The sequence below is a fragment of the Megascapheus bottae genome, chromosome 22 (assembly GCF_031878675.1).
Source record: "Megascapheus bottae isolate mThoBot1 chromosome 22, mThoBot2.hap1, whole genome shotgun sequence".
NCBI classification, from domain to species: Eukaryota; Metazoa; Chordata; class Mammalia; order Rodentia; family Geomyidae; genus Megascapheus; species Megascapheus bottae.
This window is the reverse complement of record NC_143530.1, coordinates 9,417,566-9,444,573: the sequence shown is the minus strand read 5'-3', so window position 1 is coordinate 9,444,573 and position 27,008 is coordinate 9,417,566. Positions and strand designations below refer to the sequence as shown.

General features: G+C 42.8%; 1 protein-coding gene across 1 annotated transcript in view; it reads right to left on the bottom strand.

Moving 5' to 3' along the window:
* The window catches only part of Kif6 (kinesin family member 6), a 240,994-nt gene that overhangs the window by 110,469 nt on the left and 103,517 nt on the right, over positions 1-27,008 (bottom strand). The window contains exons 11-13 of the mRNA XM_090355739.1: positions 8,942-9,047; positions 8,050-8,185; positions 6,001-6,219 (exon numbers count right to left, since the gene is read on the bottom strand). Of these exons, the coding sequence (XP_090211865.1) occupies positions 6,001-6,219; positions 8,050-8,185; positions 8,942-9,047 (461 nt within the window). The remainder of the gene's footprint in view (positions 1-6,000; positions 6,220-8,049; positions 8,186-8,941; positions 9,048-27,008) is intronic.

Genomic DNA, 27,008 nt, shown 5'->3' with positions numbered 1-27,008 from the left:
TCTGTCTCTGTCTCTGTCTCTGTCTCTCTCTCTCTCTCTCACACACACACACACACACACACACACACACACACACACACACACACACGAAAGAATTTCCTTGACTCTCCCTGATTGCCTGTTTTAGTCCTCAGCTTCCTCTAGAGGGGGCTCTGAGGAGGTATCTCAATAGTGAACACATATTTAGGAGCTTACAATTTAGGAAAAACAATACCAGTTTTATAAACAACTGACTCTGGAAATAACCCATATCTATGAAGCCACAAAACTACTGTCACAGATGCAAAAATAGCCTAGAGTCAGAGCCTTGTTTTGGGGAGAGCTGCTGTCACTGCTATGGCCCAATGCTCCCCAAGAGGGAACTCCCCCAAGAGGGAACTCCCCAAGCCCTCCTGAAATTTTCTATTGTATGATCGTGTTCCTAACTTTTATGGTATCCTGTGATTTCACTGCCTATGGAATATTCTAGAAGCCAGCTCACCTTTCCTTCCAACTCATCTACCTCATCTAGGAAGAGTTCATTTCAAAGGAAATTCTCAGAAGGGTATCATTAAAAAGAAGAAGGAAAAAAAAAGAAGGAAGAGGAAGAGGAAGAGGAGGAAGAGGAGGGGAGGAGGAGGAGAAGAAGAGATGGAATTGGAATTTGTTCCACTTTACCAAGCCTATAGCCTCAAGGACAATCAATCTCACCATGACCTTTAACCCTGTCATCTTTGGCCACCCCAAAATGGTAGCCCCTCCAGGGAGCTGTCATCTCAAATTCTTCTTCTTAGCTTCCTTGTCCTACCTCTTGTGCATGGCACCCACCTCTTCCGCTACTGGTCTCTCTGAGAGCTCACCCTGCCCCATTCTCCTGGTCTCACCATTTTCAAGGTCTTCCCTCTCAGTCTCCTCTTATTCTGAAATCCGATACTGCCTTCTCTGGAACCCTATCAAGTAGAGATGTCCGTTTGCTACAAATCTAAATACCAAATAAGCCAGAGGGATGGTGTTGGCTTTCTTCTGGTTCCCTGGCTACCACTTCAAAATAATCATTTTTTTCTTCCTTTAACACCAGGCCAAAAGCTTTTTCCTCCTTTGAGATTCGTACCCGCTGGCCTCGTTACCCGCTCTATCCAGTTTACTCAGTAGACATTGGTTTAATGAGCAAGCAAACACCCCAGCTACCCTAAGCAACTTGGTCTCCTGGCTCACAGCTTTTCTTTCCACCCATTTCCTGCCAATATCTTGAATGTCTTCAACGCCCACAAAGGAAATTCACTTAGCAACTCTAGCCTCCAAATTTCTTAACCTCCACTGGTCCATGTGGCCATATCTGTCTCCACCTTGTCACTCTTCCTCGTCCATCTGGCACAGTGGCCGTGGTCTGTGCGGAGCTGCATGGCTGCAGGTTGCTAATTGCTTCCAAGTCCAACATGCTTTTGTTGGTCATGGTCACTCCACAGCGTCCATTTCCGTTGGCCACACCCATCATAAAATGCAGCCTCTCCCTCTTCCTGTTCCTTCTTTCTCTAACCATTATCCCTACACTGGTTCCTTGGCCTCCTTAGTCTGGAATGAATACTCCCGATCCCAGCCTAGGATGATAGCGTAATTCACTGTATCCAGTTACGGGGTAAAAGGGGTCTCACAGACTTTCCTCACTGTAATCAGTTCTCCTTGCTCCAGGTGCCTCGATACTCATCTCATCTGCTCAGTCCGTGGCTGACTGGGTTGAGGCTTAGTTTCTTAGGTTGGCTGTTCATGTAGTGTCCCTGTCTTTCCTATCTCCAGTTTTCAATTTTCTGTGTGCATTGCTAACTACTAATCTCCTAGAAACAGACATCTGACTATGTTTTTTTTCTGTTAAACAGCCCTATGACTCCCCACTGCCAAGAAAATAAAGCTGTAAATTTGGAGACACTGTACTCTTTTTAAAGCTTTTCATGAGTTGGTTCCCTCAAAGCCTGTAATACAATTAAACCCAATACTTGTGATATCACCAACCTCCCTCACAGCAACACTTCCATTCTGAGACACTTCCTAGGTCTCATTCATTTCACAATCTCCAGCACCTCACACAATGCCCAATACGTAGCTTCAGTTAAAAGAAGTTTAATTAAATACATCCATAGGAGAAGCTCATCTTATAGCCGAGGTCAGAGCTTTTTCACAGCTCTCGTGGCTGAATGTCTCACTGCCACCATCTTATCTATTGTAGCATAGAACTTTGCATTTTTACTGACTACATGCTTTAGTTCTGATGGCTCATAAATAAATCGCTGGGGGCAATTGACTTTCCATGCTTCTTTGGTCAGAGTCTTTTACCAAGCCTGAGCACCGGCCTTCTACTCAGCAGTGTTTGCAAGCATAGGAAGTACAGTACTCCTCCTGTCAGAAAAAATTCATTTCCTTGAGCAGGCACTACCTATCATGCTTTATGAACATGACTAAATATAAACATAGCCTTTCACTCAAAACTCTAGGTGTAGATGGGAGAAAAAATGGATACCTAATTCCTTCTAAACCAGGTGGAGAGGGAAGGAGGTTGATCCCTTTCTGCCTATTTCTCTTAGTGATTTTAGAACACCACTCACGAATGCTGATAAAAATAAATAAGAGAACCACCACAACATAAGCAAGCCTATGTTGATTCCAGCCTTTCCCTCTCTGGCTGTCTCCTCCTCTACCTTCTCTCCATCTGTGCCATCAGTGGGCTTCTTATCTAGTTGGATATCTCCAGTTCATTGACTTCTCTTCCTTTTATTTTTGCCAGACCTGGGGCTTAAACTCAGGGCCTGAGCACTGTCCTTGGGTTTTCTCAGGGCTAGAACTCTATCCTTGAGCCACAGCACCATTTCTGGCTTTTTCTATGTATGCGGTACCAAGGAATCAAACCCAGGTCTTCATGCATACTAGGCAAGCACTCTACCACTAGGCCAAATTCCCAGCCCGACTTCTCTATAAGTTTACAATCTGTGTTTCCCCTTCCAATCACACCATCTTTTCCTCAGAATCTGGGACTGATAATTGGCTCAGCTGTGTTTCTGAGAAACTTTTAACTATCTAGGCCATTTTCTTGAGCTTTCCTCACAAGAGCCATTTCTCTCTCTCACCAGCAGTGGTTACTTCCAAAATAGGCAGATCAATCAGCCTTGTGTGCATACTGATTGGCTGGTTAAGTAAGTAGATATGCAGGTAGGTGGTAGGTAGATGGACAGGTGGACTGATGGGTGAATGGCTAGAGTGAAAGCTGAGTAATAGACCAGTTCGAATGGTGTCTGCTGAATGTGACCAAATGTTAAATGCTGCATAGGCCCTAACAGAAGGGGTCCTTGGGGAGAGTGCCATACCTTCTGTTTCATTTCCTAGCTTTCAGCACCGAATGGAAGAGAACAGAAGGAGGGTTGTTGTGGGGCGACCTTTTCAGGGATGATCAGATTGACTCTTCTTTCATATTAGCAAGAGTGCTAGGGATGGCTATTCGAAGCTCATGATATCTCCATAAGACAGGAAACCTTCCCAAACAAGATTATTATTATTACTATTTTTGCATTTGCTTTAGTTTACATATGCTCCTGCTATACAAAACACTGCAGGAATAAAAATTGAATGGGTCCCTAGAATCTTTAACATTGCAATGAACGACCCCATTACCTGTTGTTCCACAGCTCTGGCTCATCCATAATTTCCATTCTATTCATAGTTCAGTGGGGAAAAGTAAAGCCAATCCCCCATCTATCCCTACCCCAAATGGTTAGGTCATTATCAGTCCATTTGTGAACAGACTCTGACTCAAAGTTGTTGTTTTTTTTTCTAGAAACACATCCAGTGACAGCTAAAACAACTCCCAAACCCTCTCAAATGGAAGGCTCTCCTCCAAAGCTTTTACCTCATTTAGACTTGGACCTTACAAATAATTTCCATTATTTTCCTAGCAATTTTCAATTCAATTCAACGTCTCCAAACAAAACTATACTGTCTCAATAGCAGTGTCAAGGGAGGAAAAAGAGTTACCGAAAACGTTGACTATACTTATAAGGAAGGGAATTAGGACAGACTGTGGGGAAGAAGAATTCTGAGATGGAAGACAGTCTGGGCAAGAAAAACTACACATCAAGAAATAGGAATAGATAGACATAGAAAAGGTCTTGGAAGTGATACCCGGTGATACCTGAGGGCACATTTGTACAAGAACACCCGTGCATCTTTGGAAAATACCAGGGCACAGAAAACTCCTTCCACTATGAGCCATGAGCTTCTGACATGTGCTGAGTGTGAGCGTTAGGACTCAGTAGTGCCGGGGCAGAAAGTTGCCAAACTCAGCCTTGAGGTGATGATAAGGCCCCTATCATGAGACTGATTCACAACCCCAAAGCCCAGCAGAGTGATGAAATCAAACTTTTACATTCTAGGAAGAAGACACAGCATTCTACAGAGAATAGTTCGTTTTCATGGTTTACAGAGTACTCCTCTGGAACAAAGGTCTTACAATCCACTATTAGACAGGCAGTTCAGAGAATTTTCTAATGGCCAGATCTTAAACAGACAGGGAGTAAGAGAGAAATATTGCTAGGTTTTACTGCAGGCTTTGTGTAGGCTGCTAGTTTCTATGGCTGGCTTGGGAGGGGAAGAGAGACGAGAGACAGGCAAGAGCAGGAGGAGTAGGAACAGGCTCTTTTAACTGCTTTCAGGCCCAAGAGCTCTGAGTGGTACCCTTTTCTGGACTCCCACAGCAGCGCTACTGCTGTTGATGCTGTTTTCTCAGGGTGCCGAGGGTGAGGGTCAGTACAGAGGCAGGCCAGGAACCCACTGGGCCTCAGCTCTGTGCAGAGCCTCCGGAGGCTGTTCAAGAAGTTGTGACAATTGTTCCAGCCACACTTTACCCTCACTCCCTTCTGGGATCTTCCTGATCTTAACTGAGGTAGGGAGCCTAGCAAGTGCTATAGAAGTACTCAGTTTTATAGAGGTCATCAATAGAGTACTACTAGAGAGCTTCTCAGTCCTGTAGAGGTCCTTAGTACTACAGAGGTACTTAGTGCTAAATAGAATATGCTCAGTACTAGAGAGGTACTCAATAGGCTACTGGACTCAGTACTGTGAGGTACTCTTCAGTACAGTACAATATTCAGTACTATAGAGGTAATCAATAGCTCGGTACCTCTGTCCTCTGTCCATCTGTAAGTACTCTGAGGGCACAGGTTGTATTTTGTATGTATGTTCCTATCTATAATATTGGAGTAAACCATGAAATACAGGTTAAGGAGTATATGATGTAATTCAATCAGAGAACTCAGCATAGCACCTGATGCATACAAGGACCATGTAAACTATTTTTTCGTGGGACTTGAACTCTGGGCCTGGGTGCTGTCCCTGAGTCCCTGAGCTCTTCAGCTACCACCCTACCTCTAGAGTCACAGTGCCACTTCCAGGTTTCTAGTGCTTAACTGAAGAGTCTCTCGGTCTTTAGTGCCCAGGCTGGCTTTGAACAGGTCCAGAGCCAGAGCCAGGCATCAGTCTTGTGACTCCTCACACCATACAGGACTAGAACGTGGCCGTGCACACAAACCAGCATGGACTCTGACAGACCTATGACACCCATGAATTCTGATAACCTGACAAAGTATTTTTGCCTTTCGGTCTGTGACAATACTTTCAGATAATCTGGCAGTAGACTGATGGTTTGGATTTAGAAGCAGACACTGCATCCTCACATGACTGATGAGACATTTGCCCTGCTGGGTAGAGAAAGTTCTTTCTTCCCTTTCTGCTAAGTTAACTTTTCTGTGCTTGCCCTGGATTCAGCTAGTTTTATCATCGAAGGTGTGAAAACTCATAATTGGTTTTTCTTAGCTTAGTCATCTAATTGGGGAAACTGATTTGTGAAGAGATTTGATTACAAACCTTGTCGACAAGCATATCATGAGAGTGTTTGTCCTTGCACACTTAAAAGCAAGGGGGAGGGGCCGCACTGAAATCCATCAGAGACAGTGAAGAATTCTGGAGATCTAGGCAACTGACCTGTTTTGTTGTGCAGCAGGCTGGTTCTGCAACCTGAAGAGCTGAAGTCGGGGGCCCGTGTGGGAGCCGAGGACCAGAGTGTTTTCTGGCTATCCTCTCTGCTTCCCAGAGGGAAGGGTGAGCTGTGGGGTAGTCTCGTTTCTCCTCTGTCCACGCTACCAAACTGGAGGGCATCCTGGGTCTTCTTCTTTTCCTTTTTGAGCATGTTGACCAGAATATCTGAAATTTGACTTAAGGATTTAGTAACTCAGGCTAGAAAGTTAGAACCAAAACAGCCCTTTCAAATGGGAGTAATTTTTTTTTTTTATTTGTAGATCATGGGGCTTTAACTCTGGGCCTGGGAGCTGTCCCTGAGTTCTTCAGCTCAAGGCTACCACCCTACCCCTTCAGCCACAGCCCCACTTCCTGCTTTCTAGTGGTTAACCGGAGATAAGAATCTCTTATTCTTTTGTTCCAGGGCTGACTTTGAACCTTGATCCTCAGATCTCAGCCTTTTGAGTAGCTAGGATTACAGGTGTGAGCCACCGGCTGGATGTGTATAATTTTACTGATCACTTTTGCACTTTCATGTGAGATAAAGACTGCGGACTGGAGTGACAGCAATGCCATGAAGTCTTACAGCCACAGTGCCGCTTCTGGCTTTTTCTGTTTACATGGTGCTGGGGAATAGAATCCAGGGCCCCATGCATAGAATCCATCAGACTCCACAGAGCTCCATGTGAGCCATGCACAGACTGTGAGGTCTGATGTCCAGGATCTGTTAGCACTCAACTCAAACGAGGGATGCAAGTCCGTCAGGCAGCACACACTGACTTTGTATCTGGTTTGTTTTTATCACTTTATGATGGGATATTTTTTGTGGAGACTATTTTTATGTACTTTCTGTAATAGTTGAGCTAAAGTTTCTTTTAATAATTTTTTTAAATGAGAAAAAAATCTATTTATAAAAAATGATCAAGATGGGGGCCAGGAGTTTGGCCTAGTGGTAGAGTGCTTGCCTAGCATGCGCGATGACCCAGGTTTGAGTCCTCAGTACCACATACATAGAAAAAGCCAGAAGTGGGGCTGTGGCTCAAGTGGTAGAGCTCTAGTCTTTTTTTTTAATTTTTTATTGTAATTAATAAAAGGGTTACATGATATTTGCCAGCTAGAAGGTGCATTAATTCACATACATTGATACCCTTTCACATGTCTTGGTACCCATTACCCTCTCCCCCACCCACCAGCTCTAGTCTTAAGAAAGCCCAAGGACAGTGCTCAGACCCTGAGTATAGTGGGATACAAAACTGAAAAAATGTGGGGAGACTGGAGGTCTACCCAGCTCCCCGGGGTCTCTTTCAGTGGGGCCTCTCTTGTCTGCAACAGGCTGGGCAGCTGCCATTTTCAGCACCCCAAACACACAGACTTCTGAAGCCAAAAAGAATTCTGTCTCAAACACTTATCTAAGTTCACATCCAAATCCGGGAACATTTGTAAGTGGAATCCATAGACTAGCACTGACTGTCAAATGAAAAAATAATCACATATCAATCAGTCTCTGCTCTCCATAAGTTAAATACCATTTGCCATTTTTTTTTCAGTTACCACTGGAGTTTTTCACCCACACACCAGCCACCATTTCTGGACCATGATGAGGTTGTGGTCAGCCAAGCATCCGGTCAGCTAGCTAAAGATAACCAGCTAACTTATTGGCTCATGACTCAAGCAGAGAGAGAAAGCCCCACAGAGGATTCAAAAATATATTGCACCTCCCCTCCCACAATATGGAATGCTAAGAACTGGTGTGAAACAGCTCATACTTTTCCATGAACTGAGAAGTTCTCTGTGAGAGTAACAACAGCAGGCTAAAAATAAAGGCAAGCTACTCTGGGTTTTGCTGGTAGGCCCATTTTGCTGGCTGATGGGTATTTTATCCTTCCAGGAAGGTGGGAGGGGAGAGGTGTAAGGGGGAAGCAGGGAGGAGGTGCTGGCAGGGGAGGGGAGACAGAAGACAACTGTGGGTTCCCAGCAAGTTGGGGAAGAGTCTCTCTTCACTTCCAAAAAGGATACTAATTTCGTTATCCCTCTGTTTCAGAATGTCCTGTAGCCTTTTATAGTCTTCCTCTTTTGGCGGTTCCTGGCAGTTCTGGGATTGGATCTCTGAGACTGGACTCTTCTCTGGAACCTTGCTGTCCTTCAGCAGTTTCTGTAAGAAGAGGTGAGAGACCATTCATCCCTGAATTCCAGATCTCTCAGCAGCCCTGCCTCCTTCACAGAGGGCACATGTGCTGTTTTTTTGCCTCCTTGTCTTTCACTACACTAGCACACTCTTGTTGCTGGAGTCTTCCCCTTCACTTGCCTTCCTCAACCTCTCCCCCCATCTCCTCTTTTCTAAGCTAGGAAATCTCTACTTAACTATTCTTTCCTCTTGGGCTCCCTCCCCCACTTCTTTCTAAGGCCACAGCAGTCAGTTTGTATGTCTATTACAGCATACACGGTGTACTGCAGTCATTCTTTATGTATGGGTTCAAAGTGACTCGTTTTGCCCTGCCTAAACTTGGGCCATCTCAAATGCAGCACAAATGTTTCTTAGGTTCAAGGCATATGGTGATAAAAGCTAATGCTATTCTCCCTCTCTCATGAGGCATGTGAAACTGGGGGCAGAGAATAATCAGAATTATTTGGACATTAAAACACTGGAAAAAAAGTGCATGACATAGTTGTTCTGCTTTCATTTGAAAACAAATTATTGTGGAAACATGAATTCTTCCCTAGAAGGTAGAGATTCATGGAAAAAGAATTAGAAGTCCATGGTATATGCTGATTTTTTTTGTTTTAAGTATGGAAAATATAATCTGAAGAAACTCTGCTTACACCATTTTCCATGTTCTAACTTTGCAAGGGTTGGTCAACTTGACCATGGCAGGAAATGGTTTCTCCCAGAGGAAACATTTAAACTTACCTTTAAGTAATGAAAACAGTGATGGATTTTGCGCATATCAGCTCCAACTTCAAGTCTACCCTCTGGATCCTGGTCTTCCAAAAAGGATGTTATGAGTTTTTCCAGCCTAAAAATACACACTGAATGAGAAGTAAGTGAGAACTTGACACTGGAGAGATTCTGGTGGTATTACTGGGTTGTTTCACATTCAGAGTAGAGGAGGGTATGGTCTCCATTTACTCCCAGAAATAAAGTTATTTGGTTCAACTATAAAAATGAAGGGAGGGGGTCGGGGCTTGGCTCAGCGGAAGCGCCCTTGCCTGGCAAGCGCAAGGCCCTGGGTTCGGGCCCCGGTTCTGGGGAAAAAAATAAATAAATAAAAATGAAGATAAGTAAGCCAGGACCCAGAGAAACAAAGGCTGCGTGGTTTCCTTCATGTATGGTAGATGGTGCCTCTAAATCTGTAAGTAACATGCTGGGTAATATGCAAGTGGATGCAAATGAATTGCCTGAAGTATAACAGACTCTATGGACAACTCAAATAGTATAAATTTGTTTGAAATACTAGGTTGGAGCCCAACAAAATCAGCAGGGGCAAGGTGGGGAGGGGGGAGAAGGAAATGGGGAAGGTAGGGAGAATGCAGTACAGAACTCATTGTGTATACCACACAACAAAGAATAGGGAAGGGGTGTGTCAGAGATGGGGTGAGAATGCTAAAGGGGGGTGACACTGATCAAGATGGATTCTATGCATAAACTGCTTTGTACAACTAAAAGTCATAACAGGTTTTTTAAACAATGAGGGGAAAAATCATTGATAAAGAGCAATCTATCATGATTCAATTATTTGACTAATTTCCAATGAATTTTCACATGCCACTGTCAATCCTAGTGGAGCTGAATTGCTTTGTCTTTGTGCCTGATTGCTACACTGCTAAAGAAAGCAACGGTGGCTCACACCTGTGATCCTATCTATCAGGAGGCTGAGATCTGAGGGTCGCAGTTCAAAGCCAGCCCACGCAGAAGGTCCAATGAGACTCTTATCTCTAATTAACCACTCAAAAACTGGAAGTGGCTCTGTGGCCTACATGGTAGAGCACAAGCCTTGAGCACAAAGAGGCTCAGGGACAGCACCCAAGCCCTGAGTTCAAGCCCCACAACCAATAAAAAAAAAAGTAACAAAAAATCTTTTTTTTTTTTTTTTAAATTTGCTCCATTAACAATTCAAGCTCCTCTGCTACACTGACACTGGAATTCTTTAAACCATTTCTGGATGATTTATAGTTTCCACAGTGGTATTTCTAAATCTGTCCATAACCCCCAAAATCTACTTTCCCCCAAGAAGATGGCCTCTCATCCAATGGATAAAATGAAGCTGCCACAAGATTCCTTTAGGACGTGGGTTGTTGAATGTTGATACTAGAATATTGACACACCATTCAGCTCTTGAGGCCAAATAAAGAAGTAGCTTTTCTTTGTGAGGGAAAGAATATCCTTTGGTTGTCACCAGGTCATGAACAAAGGCTAGTGGCCTTCCTCAGCTTTTCCTATGTAAGTGAAGCTTAAGATGCTTCTCTTGGTAACATCCTTTGCTCAATTATTTCTAGTATTCCTTTCATTGGCTATCCATTCAGAAGGTCAGGGACTCACAGTCCCATGTATTTGGACATATGTCTGCATCATTAGTCTGTACATGATCATCCCTTTTTCCTAGAAGAGGATAGGAGAGCCCAGGGAAGTTAAGAGACTTGCATATTGCCACAGAGGTAAGAAACGAAAACGGTCACACTTGAAAACAGGTCTTTTGAATCAAAAATCTACATGTTTTCCATCCATACCACAGATTCTCAGTCAACTCAAAGAGCTTTCTTCTGCTTACTGTCAACTTGGGCATACAGCATTTGTGGTTTTTACTCAGAACTTTACTGAGAAAAGATGAACACAACAAGATTAGTGGGACGAGCATAGAAAAGTTCTGCTTTCCACTTCAAAGAAAACAGCTTTCAACAGGCTGTAATGATGGACACTCTAACAGCAGGAGCAAGAAGTTCAGGGTTTTGACTTTGCAAACAGATGGGCTTTCTTATGGGATCTGATCCTTTAAAATATATAGTTAGGATAGTATGACATTTTCAAAAGGCAAGTTTGGATAAGAACTATCAACTAATTAACAATAATTATGATTCACTACAGTCCTTAGGACATGAAAAAGTGAAGGCTGAGATTGTGTCAACAGGATGAGGACCAAGGAAAACTACACACAACTGTTTTCCAGGGGCATGTTTATTTATTTATTTTTTTTGCAGGATTCCACTGAAAGAACTATTCCTGGCTGTCTTAAAGGTAATCACCTCAACAGTTGTTCTCTTTAGGAGCCACTGGCCTGTGACAAGTATTAAATTTGTTCTGTATCTCCACCTCTACCTCCAACCAGTAAGAGAAAGCCCCAGACCTCCAACCATCAGCCACGGTGCTGGAAAGAGTTCCTTTTAATAACAGTAGGGAGGACAAAAAGTCCAGGGTTCTGGTGATACAGAGGAAATTCCTATGGAGTTTTCCTTCAAGACTTATTTCAGTAGATTATATCTCCTACATCTCCTGAAAAACACTGGTATATGACACCACAAGTGAGAGCTATGTAGCAGCTTTTTTTAATAGCTAAATTATGATCTTTAAGTAGCTGTTCAAAGGAGCTAAAATTGAATAAAGCAATTTGTGAATACAATATGTATTGGTCCATGTCACCCCTTTCTACATGCTCACTCATCCCTCCCCTCTCCACCCCTTCCCTCGCTCTTCTTAATTTCGTAGACTATGCATTGGATTCTTGTCTGCATTTTCCCCCTTCTACATTCTTGACACTTTCAGTGATCTGGAGTCACGAGAGTGAAAAATCAAAATTAAACTGCAGGCTGATTTGCCTCTTGAAGATGGAGGTCTGTTTGTGAGGATATGCATTCATGGTCATGTACTTCAATGTAGGGACTTAAGAAAACTATTTTACAGAAAGAGACATTGTGACTTTACATGTATACATGTTTTTCATGAAAAGCTAACGAGAAGTTCATGCTAAGGATAAACTTTGCTTTTTCCAAAACCAAAAAAAAATCCCTGTTTTAAAATAATGTCTAAGACACCAAGACGGGTGGGGGGTGTGGGGGGGGAGGGAAACGGGTACCAAGACATGTGAAAGGGTATCAATGTATATGAATTAATGCACCTTCTATCTGGCAAATATCATGTAACCCTTTTACTAATTACAATAAAAAAAATAAAAAAATAATGTCTAAGACAATTTTAAAGACATGAAAGACATTTTTATAAGCTTTTGTAAACGGTTTTTGAAGGCTACAAAAAAATCAATTTTGTCTTTGTCAATCAAGACAGTCAAGTGCCTGGAGGGTTCGGTGGGCTTAGAACAAGTCCGAACGTCACAGAAGCACCTAGCCTGTGTGAGGGGAAGAGACGGTGGCAGGTGTATGTGGTGGCAGAGGTCAATCCCCAGGGGAAGGGGTGGGGAGGAGAAGAGCCTCCTGCACATGCACAGGAGGCCAAGGCTGTGTTGCTTAATCTCACTTTGGGAGCACACACGTCGTGGGCTAGAGGCAGCTCATTTATCACTGCTGCCAGCGCGTGGCACGCCTTGGGCCAAGGGAAGAGAACTCCCAGGACAGCAGCTGCTAGAGGGGCACTGGCCTGGCCAGCCTGTGCAGGGGACCCAGCTCCAGGCGGAGCAGAGACCCAGCAGCAGCAGCAGCAGCTGGAGGGGGATCTGGTGTGGGTGCAGCAAGAAACCCCCACAAGTTTAAAAAAAAAATCCCAGTAAGTTCAGAGAACATTTTTATTAAAATGAATACTTCAAATTTAATAAAATAAAATGAAATGCATCCTTCTATGCATTCATTGTAAATAACAGTTACTCTGGAGCAGGGGAATGCCAAGCGATCTTAGATAGTCTCTGTCCATTCTCACAATGAAATTGTGGGGTGGAAAAGAAAGAATTTAAAAGCCTCCCAATCTTCGAGTAAAAAAAAAATAGAATGGAAGAAAGACAGCCTCTTCAACAAGCGGCGCTGGCAGAACTGGTTGGTTAAGCACCTGTAGAAAACAAACTGAATACTTCTATGTCACCCTGCACCAGGATTAATTCCAAATGGATCAAAGACCTGGAGGTAAAACCACATACACTAAAAACTTTACAAGAAGGAATAGGAGATTGGCACAGGTCGAAACTTTCTTAATAAGGACCAAGAAACACAATAAATCAAAGGAAGTCTGGGTAAGTGAAGTGGGACTGCATTAACCTGCAGAGCTTCTGTATGGCAAAGGACATAGCTATCAAATTAACTAGAAAGCCTACAGAGTGGGAGAAGATCTTCACTAACCATAAAACAGATAGAGGTCTCATATCTAAAATACATCTACAGCTAAAAAAATTGAATCTCTCCAAATCTTCAAAGAAACAACCATGCCACTAGAAGATGGGCCAAAGACTAAAAGAAACACTTCTCTGAAGAAGAAATAAGAATGGCCTATAGACACATGAAGAAATGCTCAATATCTCTAGCCATAAAAGAAATGCAAATCAAAACAACCTTGAGATTGTACCTCATTCAAATTAGAATGGCCTCGATCAAGAAATCTAACAACAACAGATGCTGGTGGGGATGCAGTAAGGAGGGATAGCTACCACACTGTTGGTGGGAATGTAAACTCGTTCAACCACTATGGAAAGCAGTATGGCAGTTCCTCAAAAAAACTAAACATAGAGCTCCCTCCCCTATGACCCAGCAATTCCGCTACTTGGCATTTATCCAAACATTCAGGATCAAGGACATACTAAATCCACTAGCACAATGATGTTCATTGCAGCACTATTTACACACCATAGCAAAGATACGGAACCAACCCAGATGCTCGTCAGTCGATGATTGGATCAAGAAGATGTAGTACTTATACACAATGGATTCTATGCTGCAATCAGAAAGGATGACATCACCCCATTTGTAAGGAAATGGAAGGACTTGGAAAAAATCATATTAAGTGAGGTAAGCCAGACCCAAAGGAACACAGGCTCAATGTTTTCCCTCATTTATAATAATTAGTACACACCTAGGACTCTCTTAGCAGAGGATTACAATAACTCAAAACCTAGGTACATAAGGTCATATAGGATGAGACTAAAATGTAAGAATCTAGTATATGGAAACAAGAGCTTTATCTTGTGTGATTGTTGTTCTTAATGTATTATGTTCTCTTCTCCGTTGTTTCCCTTTGGTTAATCTCATATTGTTACTGTATCTGCCTTTGTTACCTGGTATATTGTATATATGTATATTTGTTTATTTGAAATAGAAAAGGGAAGGAGGGAAAACAAGATGATTGGGAAAGAGTGGGAGGAGGGAAATGGGGACAAAAACATGAGAAGGGGTATCAATGTGAGAGAAGTATCGCACCTACTATCTGGCAAATATAACTGTAACCCTTCTATACATTACCTCAACAATAAAAAACAAGTCTCCAAATCATCAAAGCAAATCAAATAAACTCAATGGCAGAAATTCTAAAATGGAATTTACAGGTATGCGCACTACTTTCTTCAAGCATGGTGGAGAAGGAGAGAGAGGGGGCGGGGAGGAGCAGATCAGACTTGCTTTTGGGTTCTGAAATGATATCCACCCTTCAGGAGCTGTTGCTTCCAGATGGGTTTGATCTGTGTATATGACCTAATCACTCATTTTATGGTGCTCCTTAGTGGTTGGTGGCATCCCTGCATTTGTTTATCCATCCTTTGTGCGGACTACCACTAGCTAGGTGTTAGGCGTTGATGCACTTTATTATTTCTAGACATACACATCTGTACACTGTGGGCTTTCTTTAAGTGGTATTACACATCTAAAACCATAAGGACAGCAAACACCAGCTTCAAGAAATCTTAAAAAGAATATCCAGCTCTGTGTATATATATATATATATATATATATATATATATGTATATATATAAGCTTCTCCTGTGAGAAAAGTTATTGGGGAATGAAAGGGAGGAAGGCAAGCGGTAGTGCATGTGATAAGGGTCTCATTCCTCCATGTGAGTTAATGTCCTGGCACTCACAAAGCTAGAAAGCACTGAGCATGGATACCAGGCAGGCAACACAGAACAGCAGGGACGGGCTGGTGTGTCCCAATGTTCACACTCAAGACTTTGTAGTGAGAAGTAAGGGCTGGGACTTGTGAAGAATAGGCAGCCAGGCCAAAAGAATCCCAAGTGTCAGCAGAGATACAGCAAATGGAAAAGCCATTGGTGCCCTACCCTTCCTCATTTCATTATCTGCTTCGGATTCCCATTAATTTGGGTGATCAGAATCGAACACGGTTAAGTTTCAAGAAAATAAACTGTGAATGCTCACATTTAAGTCCTGAGAGGGAGACAGGCTTTGTTAATTGTCTTAGACAACTTTCTCAAGAATCCGAGTGTGTCCATAAACTATTCAAGGATAATTAATATAAGGTGTAGCCCACACTCTTCACCTGGGTTTTAGTATCTTTAAAATGTAATGGCAGGACCAAAAACACTTTGTACTCAAGTGGAGAACCTTCATCTGTAGTGAATTTATCTCATGAATGATTTCAGAGAATGAGAGTGAGAGAGATATTAGCTATTAATGTGCTCTAGAGTATTTAAACCATGAAGTTAGGGTTATATCCAAGAACGAGGATGTCTAGGAATTAAGGAACTCAGGAGCACATTAGCAAATAATGTGTCCATTTTTCTTTTTAAAGATTCCCTGACTAAGCTGGGTGCTGGTTGTTCACGTCTGTAGTCCTAGCTACTCAGGAGGCTGAGATCTCAGGATTTCAGTTTCAAAGCAAGCCCAGGCAAGAAACTCTGTGAGATTCTTATCTCTAACAAACTACTCAGAAAAGCTGGAAATGAGCCAGGAGCAGTGGCTAACGCCTGTAATTCTAGTTACTCAGGAGGCTGAGATCGGAGGATCACGGTTCAAAAGCAGCCTGGGCACTAAAGTCCACAAGACTCTTATCTCCAATTAACCACCAGAAAACTGGAAGTGGCACTTTGGCGGTGTGTAAGGCAGTTGTCTTGACCTGAAGAGCTCAGGAACAGTGCCCAGGCCCAGAGTTCAAGCAAGCTGGAAATGGCTCTAGGGCTCAAGTGGTAGAGTGCTTACCTTGATTTAAAAAGAAGTTCAAGGATGGTGCCCAGGCCCAGAGTTCAAACTCCAGGACTGGCAAAGACAAAAGAAGAAAAAGAAAGATTGCCTGATCAGTTAAGACTCTCCTCTCCAAAGTACTGTGAATTAACTAACAAAGACTGATCATACTGTAATAAATATATTTCTCATGTCAGTACATTTTAGAAAAGATCTAAATTTAGAAGAAGCTTAAATTTGCCATTGCATTGTGGGAGATCTAAAATAGGCAATAAAAATTAAGAATGTGCTACCATATTCATTTATTGACTCTGTGAACTAGGAGTTAATATATAAAGATGAATAAATATACCTAGGTCTATTCACTTGAATTTCCCCTGCTTTTTTTTTTTTTTTTTTTGCCAGTCCTGGGCTTGAGCTCAGGGCCTGAGCACTGTCCTTGGACTTTCTCAAGGTTAAAGCTCTACCACTTGAGCCTCAGCACCACTTCTGGCTTTTTTCTATGTATGTGGTATCAAGGAATCGAACCTGGGTCTTCGTGCATGCTAGGCAAGCACTTTAACCACTAAGCCAAACTCCTGGCCCATCCCCTGCATTTTTACCTTAAACACCGCCCCCCACGTTGAGACAGCTGCGTTGTGGCTCCAGCCTGTAATGCTAGCTACTTGGAGGTGCAGATCAGGAGACTGGAGTTGAACACCAGCCTGGCATGAAAGCTGCTAAGCTCCATTTCAACCAATGACTAGGTGTGGTAGTGTGCCTGTCATCTCAGCAACCAAGAGAAGGCCAAGTGGGAGGAATGCAGCCCTGGCTATCCAGGGCTTAAAGGAACCTTGCTTCAAAAAGGGGCTAGAGGCATGGCTTCCGTAGTGGCGTGTCTCTCTAGCAAGCACAAGGTCCTAAGTTCAATCCTGAGCGCTGCTCATCCATCTTTTAATTAATATTCAATGGTGCTTTGCTCTTTTTTCTTTTTGGTTGGTTGTGGGACTTGAACTCAAGGCCTAGGTGCTGTCCCTGAGCTTTTGGGCTCAGGACATTTTGAGCCACAGCTCTATTCCCCATTTTCTGGTAGTTCACAAACTTTCATGCTTGGGCTGGCTTTGAACCTCATTCCTCAGATCTCAGCTCCTGAATAGCTAAGGATTACAGGTATGAGCCACCAGTGCCTGGAAGTGGTACTTTTTAAAAAGACATATACCTACAAATACCAATCATTTTAAGGCAAAAGTATTCAGGGAAAATTATGTAAATAAAAGTTAAACTCTAGTAATGTGAAACAAAGCTGAGATAGGATGATAACTATTTCAGCAGACATACTAATACTAAACAATTATTTGTGTGGTATGTGAAATTCAGGGTTAACTGGGCATCCTGCAGTCTTGCTAAATCTGGCCACCCTAAGCTCCAGAAAGCCTGTGGGCCTTGCAGCTTTGAGCTGGCTGCGTGCTCAGGGCCAGTGTGTGTGGACTCAGGCATGCGGGAAGCCCCAACGACTGCTTCCAGTTAATCACCAGAAGCTCTGGTAATAAATCTGAAGCTAGGACAATGCCACTGTGCTTTTCTGAAACAAATAAAACATCCTGCCATCCCTGTCTGTGGTATGTAAAAGTTTCTGCACTTTGATTGATTTCAAAGTGAATAAGTCAGAGACTATACAATGGCAGAGAGTCCTTAGGGAGCCAGAATTTGTAAAGACTGAGGTTCTTAGGCCAGCAACCAACTCCACGGAAGCCCATGCAAGCCATTTCACATCTCTGGATCTGTTTACATACCTTTAGAACAAGGAAACCAGGTATGTAACTTTGCTCCTATCCCTCCCTTTATCTCTTTATCTCCCAGTGCAACTCTAAATCTTTAGCAGATACCTGCTAGCAGCCTCTCTTTGCTCTTCCCTGTCAAAAATTATTTCTCATGCCAGGAGTTTGGCCTAGTGGTAGAGTGCTTGCCTAGCATGCACGAAGACCCAGGTTTGATTCCTCAGTACCACATACATAGAAAAAGCCAGAAATGGTGCTGAGGCTCAAGTGGTAGAGCTCTAGCCTTGACAAAGTCCAAGGACAATGCTCAGGCCCTGAGCTCAAGCCCAGGACTGGCAAAAAAAAAAAAAAGTTATTTCTGCTCCCTGCTACTACCTCATACTTTCCTTTGTCCCCCTACTCTTGCACCCCAGAACTAAGTACCTCGTTTTCTTCAATGCCTAGGTTGTACCCTGCGTACGTCCTGGACAGGTATTTTCTGATTCAAGTTGAACCCTCTAAAATTTCTTACATATGACAGATCCGTGCAGTAGCATGCTGGAGTAGATAAAGCCAATGTATGACTGCCCTTTGGGTACTGTGTGCTGCCAGCACAAAGCTTCTGTGCTGTGAGAGGAAAACTGGAGGCACCTCTGGATTGAGTAGAGAATTCATCCTCACGATTAAGGTAAGGATCACATTCCAAAAACAGAGAGAGCTGGATACTGGTGGCTCACGCCTGTTATCCCAGCTACGCAGGAGGCTGAGATCTGAGGATCATGGTTTGAAGCCAGCTCAGGCAAGGAGTGTCTGTGAGCCTTTTTTCTCCAATTAACCACCAAAAAGAAGTGGAGCGGTGGCTCAAGGGCTAGAGTGTTAGCCTTGAGCACAAAAGCTCAGGGATGACATCCAGGCCCCGGGTTCAAGCCCCAGAACTGCCACCACTCAAACCTGCAACAAAAACAACAAAAACAAAAAGAGAGCAAAGCCAGGTGCGGTGGCTCACGCCTGTAATCCTAGCTACTCAGGAGACTGAGATCTGAAGATCAAGGTTCAAAGCCAGCCTGGGCACAAAAGGACCTGAGACTCTTATCTCCAATTAACCTCTAGAAAATGGGAAGTGGGGCTTGGCTCAAGGATATGGCCCTACCCTTGAGCCAAGAGCTAAGGGACAGTACCTAGGCCCAGGGGTAGGGCGGTAGCCTTGAGCTGAAGAGCTCAGGGACAGTGCCCAGGCCAGAGTTCAAGTCCAAGGATCCCCAAAAAACAAAACACAGCAACAACAAAAAACAAAACCAAAAACAAAAGGAAAAACAGAGAGCAGGGCCAGTAAGGGCACACAAGACAGATCACAAAACAAAACCCCCCTAACACAGCCTTAGAGCCTCCTTCTCATATGGAGAATCCACACCTAAACATAAAATAAAATGACCCAAGTGCTAAAATAATGACTGCGTGGGGGTGAATACCAGTGGGAAAGGCAAAAGGAGAAGGTAGAGGTGGTTATGAAAGAAGTTCTTCATACACACATATGCAAATAGAATAATAAAAGGATTCTAGTTATAAATAGAATCTACAAATAATAAAATTATTCTATTTTCCTTATACATACACATGAAAATAGAAATGAAATTAAACAGGTGGGGATCAGAAGGAGGGGGTATTACATACATGTGTGGAAATACCACAATGAAACCTTTTCGTATAATGAGTAGACATTAAAAGAAATACTATCCTAGTAGAGGATTAGCAGTTAAAAGGAATCTTGTACATTAAGTTATTTTTTTAAAAAAACCCTAAGCAGCACTTGCAAGAAATAGTTATGAAAATGGATTGAAGTCACAAAGAGGCTTTCAAGAAATGGAGATGGTTCGATGTATGACATAACCTTTGCTTTCCTGACCCGGTGAGGAAACTCCATGCTCTGGAGGTTCACAGTCCAGTGTGGGCAAGGTGGAAAAATCGGCTCTGCACCTGGCGAGGAGCCTGGGAGTCCTTGCAGAATGTAACTTCGGTCTTGTGTGAACAAGGTTCGGCCCCAGGAAGGTTCGGGTCCCAAAGCCTTCTGTGCTGGCATCAGTGAGACCAGTTCAAGGACAGCCCTGCAAGGATGTCTTTGTGAACTACGTGGTGTTAGCTGAAACGTGTCCTCCCACGTTTCCATTGCTCCTCTTCGGCTGATGACAATAAAGAACAAAGACACAAACTTTGGGCAAGTCAGTCACTTGACCCAACGCCCCACTAACAAGACAAATTAGGATCCATCTGTGTGCTTTTTTTTTTTTTTTCTGAGCAAATACCTCAGAGGTTAGTGGCCCCCTGACTACTTGAACTGTGAGGAATTTTATTATTGGCAGAGACCTCTGAGTTTTATCAGCTGGGGCTACTTCGACATACACGGCCTGATATTAACTTGAGTGCTGGCTAGTGTACTTCTAACACACCAAAACAGAGCCAAGGCGGTGGGGGGATATTTACTTCCTGGCCCCGCTCTCTTCTTGATTTGGGAGCCAATCCCTTAGATGAAAACGGGCTCCTTTCCCCTCCCCAGGGGGAAGATAAAGTCCTTTCCTGTCTCCTATCATACATTTCAGAAAAGACCATCTCTCTCTGCCCTAGCAGGAGTGAGAGAACCAATGCAGCAAATCTCAGGCTCCAGGTAGGCCGTAGAGGCTGACCTTGATAAGACAGCCAGTAGGCACAGTTTTGCCCTCTGCCAATGCATGCTAGTTAACTGATCTCTAAAGCCCATGGATGAGGAAAACAACTAAAAGGTGCTAAGTAGAGGAAGGGAACAAAGGAGGGGAAATCCAATCTCTCCTGATACACCAGGCAGTGGCAGCTACTTCGATATTAATGATGTCCATTTTTGAGGATGGCAAAAGTCCTAAGGATTTTCAGTTAATGATGAGCCTATTAGGAGCCATTAGGGAAATTGAGCATAAAGGATGTGAAGGGAATGAAGGATATCTTGAGGAATAGAGCAGAAGCACACTTAGTCCCAAGTCGTCATTGACTTAGCTTAGCTTCTTGAGTTGGGTAGCTAAAACTAAGGTTATTTGCTGGGCCAATCCAGGCAGGCCAAGAGCCTATCCTTAGGTTGTCTGGGCAGATATCTGAGACTATTTTTTGCCTATAAGATGTAACAACTGGTAATAAATCCTAACTTCTATAGAGAATGTGAGAATGCCAGACGAGAAAGGCTTTGGATGTTTGGGCCTGGATGAGTGTGGGCTGGAAACAGGAGGTACCTTCACTGGGGGAAATTTCACATTTTATTTTGCTGTGCCTTGTATCAGAGACAGACTGGAGACTCAGATTTAGATGTTATTTGTCAACAATTCTCAGTTACTTCAAGCCTTAGATCAAGAGTCTGCCAAACTGCCATGTTTAATAGGAATAAGATGAAAAAGAAACAGCATTCTTTTGGCCAATGCTTCAGACAGATCCAGAGTTCCTGTTTTTGGGGCTGCAGGATCATGGAATCAAACAGAAGGGGAAATCTCAACACCTTTTCTCAACAGTTTTAGGGGACAGGGCTAAGATAAACTGTTCCCTCCCAACTCTAGTTAGCTCATGGATCTGAAAGCAAGTGAGGTAAAGTAGAAGAGAGTCTTCCAAGGTTAGATTCCTAATGCATTCAAAAAGCCAGCATCTCCTCCCCTCAAAAAACCCCAATCAAACAAACAAAACACCTTTTCCATATTAACGACAAATCTCAATTCAATCTGTCATGCCCAAGCACATGGTTCTGTGCTATCCACCAGCAATCTTATCATGGGCTCTAGTATTTTTAATACAGATGTGGAAACAAGAAATTCCCAAAATGGGAAGCAGAATGTTTCTTTCAGGGAAAGAAGTAAGAGTTCAAAATAAAAACAACTGGGCAGTACCTGAAACATTAAAATAGTAAAATAAAATATTCCTACTTCTCTTCCACAGAGAGTTGCAGAGAACTTGAACTGGCAGGACTCCTGACAGGGCAGAAGAGAATCCTGATCTTGATGTTGGACATAAAGAAAAATGGCTTCTCTGGCTTTATCCAGTACAGAGTGTCTGACTGGTACTTCTGGTATGTTTTTTCATTCACTCAGATTTTGGGCATGTCCACATACATGTTTTCTTCTTTATGCTCTTTTTTAAAAAAACAAACAAACAAGTATTTGTACAATGAGTATATCTGACTTTCCTACGTAGGCATGTTATATCATATAATCATGCATACACATACTTGTACAGATTTGAATTCTTTAGTAATTTTAGGTTAAATATGAATATGAAGCTCATACATCTGATGTCTTCATGACTCAAGCTGGCACTTTATCTTTGAATTCTCAAGCATCTTAAATGTTTCAGCGATTTTCTTCCCCCTTCCCCCGTCCCAAGGAGAATGTGGAACATTATTATGGTTAAGAAAGTGGCCAGTAAGATGAAAAGGAAATGGAGCCAAATTGGAAGCATTTCATGAACATTCCATCTTAGCAATTTATAGCTTTCGTTTTGCTTAGCCTTTTAGATATGCAGCTGAAATCAACAGTACGAAAAGCTCCAATCTGAAACAACTGATTAAAGATACACAATATATGATAGGCCTAATATAAAAATGCAAATACTATAAAAATAATTTAATGCTAAAATTACAGAAACAGATGTCATTTAGATCATAGAACCACGGATGTGTGTTGCACAATAATTTTCTATATGCCAAGGGAGAACATTTGCTTTTTGTTTAGCTAAAAGGAGTTAACACTGAAGGTTATTGTTCACTAATGACCAGATATACATGTCACTTGGAGAGGTAAAATCCTCAAGGGACATTAATTCTTTTAAAGATCATTTTATTTTTCTATAAAAATCTTGGAACATATATCCAGGTAAAACAACCTGGGGGGAAAAGTCACCATACTTGCAGTAACATTTTCGTATTTGTTTCACAGGCATGAGTAGATAGATGCACAGGCTTCACAGAGACATTAAAATACTTGGACAGGGAGGGAGTGAAAGACAACTTCTCTTGCCAACCCACCTATCAGTGAGGTAGATGCCTCGTCAAAGGAAGAGCTCTGTCATAGAATCACAATCAGCATGACCACCCTGACGCAATGCCCATGGGCCAGGCATGGTGACCAGCACATCCCACGTGTCAGCCCTAGAAGGTCTGTCATGGCATGGCGAGGAAGATTCTCGAGTTACCTTCTGCCACAGATGAGTGGCTGGGAGGCTCAGAGACAATACTTCCTGCATGTCTGTGACTGGGAGATGGAGGTCTACTGAGGTAGCCATTTTGGTATTTGCTATTCTCAAGATTAGAATTCAATATTCTTGACTGTCAGTCATTCAAATATATTTTCTCTGTCTTAGTGACTAAACAGAAAAAGAATTGCATGATAAATTCTGAATATTTTAGAAATTTCCTCTATCACTCAACACTCTATGAGATTAAGTTCCCAGGCCCTGGTGCACAGTGCATAGGAAGGGTACATGTTGAATCTAATGTCAACAAGTGTTTTCTGCCAACAGAGGCTGATTCTAAGTATCCTACCGCCGCTCTCAGTATAGGTCTGAGGGATTTGCAATGGTTTATGGAAAAAAGCTGGAGAGAACATGAGGGCAGGACAGGACAGAACTCTTGCTCAACAGAATATTTATTAGTCCCGACTGCTTGATGAGTACCAATTTTTTTCTTTTACCAGTCCTGGGGTTTGAACTCAGGGCCTGGACACTGTCCCTGAGCTTCTTTTGCTCAAGGCTAGTACCCTACCACTTGAGCCACAGCACTATTTTCTGCTTTTTCTGTTTATGTAGTACTGAAGAATTGAACCCAGGACTTCTTGCACGCTAGACACTCTATCCCTAAGCCACATTCCCAGCTCTCAAGTACCATTTTAGCTGCCAGAGATACACACATAAAGTAGGTAAGTTTATGGCAATGGACAGCTAAGCGTTAAATGTGATGCTGTTGCTATGAAAGAAAATAACTCAGCCAACATGAGGAGTATATTTTAGATTAGATGGTCCAAGAAGGTCTGTGGGACAGGAGATGCTTGAACAGTGAGGTGAGGAAGAAGTGTTTCGGGGAGGATGGGAAGGCACCAGGGTGACCCAGGGTGAGGGATGGAAGCTCAGGAGCAAGGCGGCCTCAGAGCTCTCCCAGGCCAGGCCATCTGTGCTGCCTGCAAGTTTCAGAAGGAGCCAGTTCTGATGGGAAAATCTCATCTGTAATGACAAATTAGGCACAGACTCGTGAAGTTTTATATTTCCTAATGAGCAGTCTGTGTAGGATGGAGTTCAAATATGTTTCCCACAATTCGCAAAAGACTGTTCAGACTTTAAGTGGGCTTGATATTTTCTGTGTCTGCCTGCCCCTCTCTCTCCTTCTCTCTCTCTCCCTCCCTCCCTCCCTCCCTCCCTCCCTCCCTCCCTCCCCCCTCTCTCTTTCTCTCTCTCTCTTTCACACACACACACACACACATACTCACACATATGCACGCGCGCACACACACACACACACACACACACACACAATCTTTGGGTACAGTCTCCTGAAATCCACTCCCTCTACCTCCACAGTGGAAGATACTCCTATATCACAATAAAAGCAATTTATCCTGTTGAAGAACTTGTACAGCCTATGTAATATATATATATATATATATATATATATATATATATATATATACACAGAGAGAGAGAGAGAGAGAGAGTCAGTTTTGTGGGGTTTAAACTCAGAGCCTGGGTGTTGTTCCTGAGCTCTTTTGCTCAAAGCTAATGCTCTATGACTCTGAGTCACACCCCCACATCCAGTTTTTGAGTGGTTAACTAGAGATATGAGTCTCTCAGGACTTTTCTGTCTGGGCTGGCTTCGAACTGTAGCTCTCAGATCTAACTACTAAGAACAAAACCAAAACAGGTTAATATCTCCTTTTCCTAAGACTACACTAGCTCAAATATTGTAGGATATACATTCATTTCTTTCATTTCCTTTCTAAAAAGAGCCTGAGAGTCCCAAGACTCTCAGAGTTACAAGACTTCTAGTTACTCTGCTGACATGTCTCAAATGATATGTGATGGATTTGATTTTAATTATTCGGATCCATACCTTTTAGGAACAAGGTATCAAGTTTTAGGTTCATGAGGACCACTCTATCTGGAGCTGTAGCTGGTTTTATGGTTTTCTCATCCAGTACACACACATTGAGGAACTGAATCCAATTAAATTTTTATTAGACTAGCCAATAAAAAAAATGTTGAACGGCAAGTTGAATGTGGGTAGCAATGAGTTTTCCTGAAGTCGTGTTTAATTGTTCCCTTTAAAAGTCTGAAACATGAATGGGTTTGCTGTCTCTTCCTCCCTGCTTCCCACTTCTTCCCCTAACCGCCCAGCATTTCCACCCAGGCCAGGCAGTGCCATGCCCACATCCGTTCCTCAACACCAAATCCAACAAAGTAAAGACCACTCCGCATTTCCTCCACTGAGAAGAATGACAGCGCAGAGATCTGTTTCGTTTCAATCTGACAGAAAAGGGGAGGATGGAAGAGTCTCCCTCGGGGTTTATTTAAACTTTGCTAGTATAAATGAACTATTTTCAATATCAAGGTATTTAAATTTTACAAAGGACGACTTCTGGAAAAGAAATTTTATCCAATAGCAATTTGCGAAGAAGCTCAGACAAAAGCAAAGGCTGCTCTCTCTACACCATGGAATCATGGCCTGAGAGTCACCAATTGTCCATCCTGGAGGGACCAGTGACCACAGCAAGAAAAACTAGTGACTCCTGAATACCAAGTTGAAGGGTTATCCCAGGCCAAACACCATTTCCCATTCAGTGAGATGGAGAACCGACCAACAAAGCCAATCACTTGTTTAAAGCCATGTTGATCTGCAAGGAGGGGTTTCAGTTGTTTACCTTAAATTGTGTCATTCCAAGTTTATAAGCCAGTCAAATACCACTCACGTTTCTACATCTGGAATTTCAAAGTATCTTCTACATAGAATTTTCTCTAAAAAATATTCACTGTAAGCTGGGCACAGTGGCTCATGCCTGTGATCCTAGCTACTCAGGAGGCTGAGATCTGAGGAACACAGTTCAAAGCTAGCCTAGGCACTAAAGTCCATGAGACTCTTTTCTTTAATTAACTGCCAGAAAACCGGAAGTGGTGCTGTGGCTCAAGGGGTAGGGTGGTAGCCTTGAGCTGAAGAGCTCAGGAATAGTGTCCAGGCCCAGAGTTCAAGTCCCACGACTGACAAAAAAAATATTCACTGGGATTCTTTGATAGCATGCTACCAAATGACACAAATAAAGAAGATGCTATGCACATATGCTCATGTAGAGCAGACACAGACCTTGCTCTTAAGCAGCTCTCAGTACGGCAGAGGACACAGTCATCTCTGGAGCAATGCCAGGGGCACCATGAACAGAGGCAAGCATGAGGCAGCTCTAGCATGTGTTCCCGTGAGCAGCACAGACACGAAAACCGGGAGGGCTCCAGGAACTCTCACCTGGCCCAGGTGGACTTTGGAAACTTTCCACCAAGAAGTGCAGAAAATATGAAAATGTGTAGTAGAGTAGTGTTTTAATGGGGCTCCAGGCTGGAGATGGCTTCTTTGATAAAGAAAATTGAAACTGAGATTTGGGATAAGTAGAACATGTGTGTGTGTGTGTGTGTGTGTGTGTGTGTGTGCGCGCGCGCGCGCGCGCGCGCGCGCGCATGCGCGTCTGCACATGTGCACGTGTCCATTAGATAAAGGTATTATTTACTCTTTATCTAATGGACACCATATATAATTAACTGATGCTAAATTTTACAGATATAGCTGTCTCCGGATATTGTGAAGATGAACTCTCACTTTACTTACATAAGGAAACATGTCTAGAGAGTCATTAAAAAACTATTAAGTGTAGATTTGGAATACGAAGTTGAAAATTGTATGCCTATTTATCGCTCCATTAATACATCATATTTCCTGTTTCATTTATTTGTTTTGGTAGAATTGGGTGGGGGTCTAAACTCAAAGCCTCACACTTGCATTGTAGGCTCTGAACAACTTGAGCCACACCTCCAGGTTGCATTCTGTCTTCTGTAGACATAGACATTTGTTTACATATCTATGTGTGTGTGTCCCTGTGTGTGAAATCCCCCCCACTGTAATTCCTTGCAATTACTTATTCTATTTCATACCAG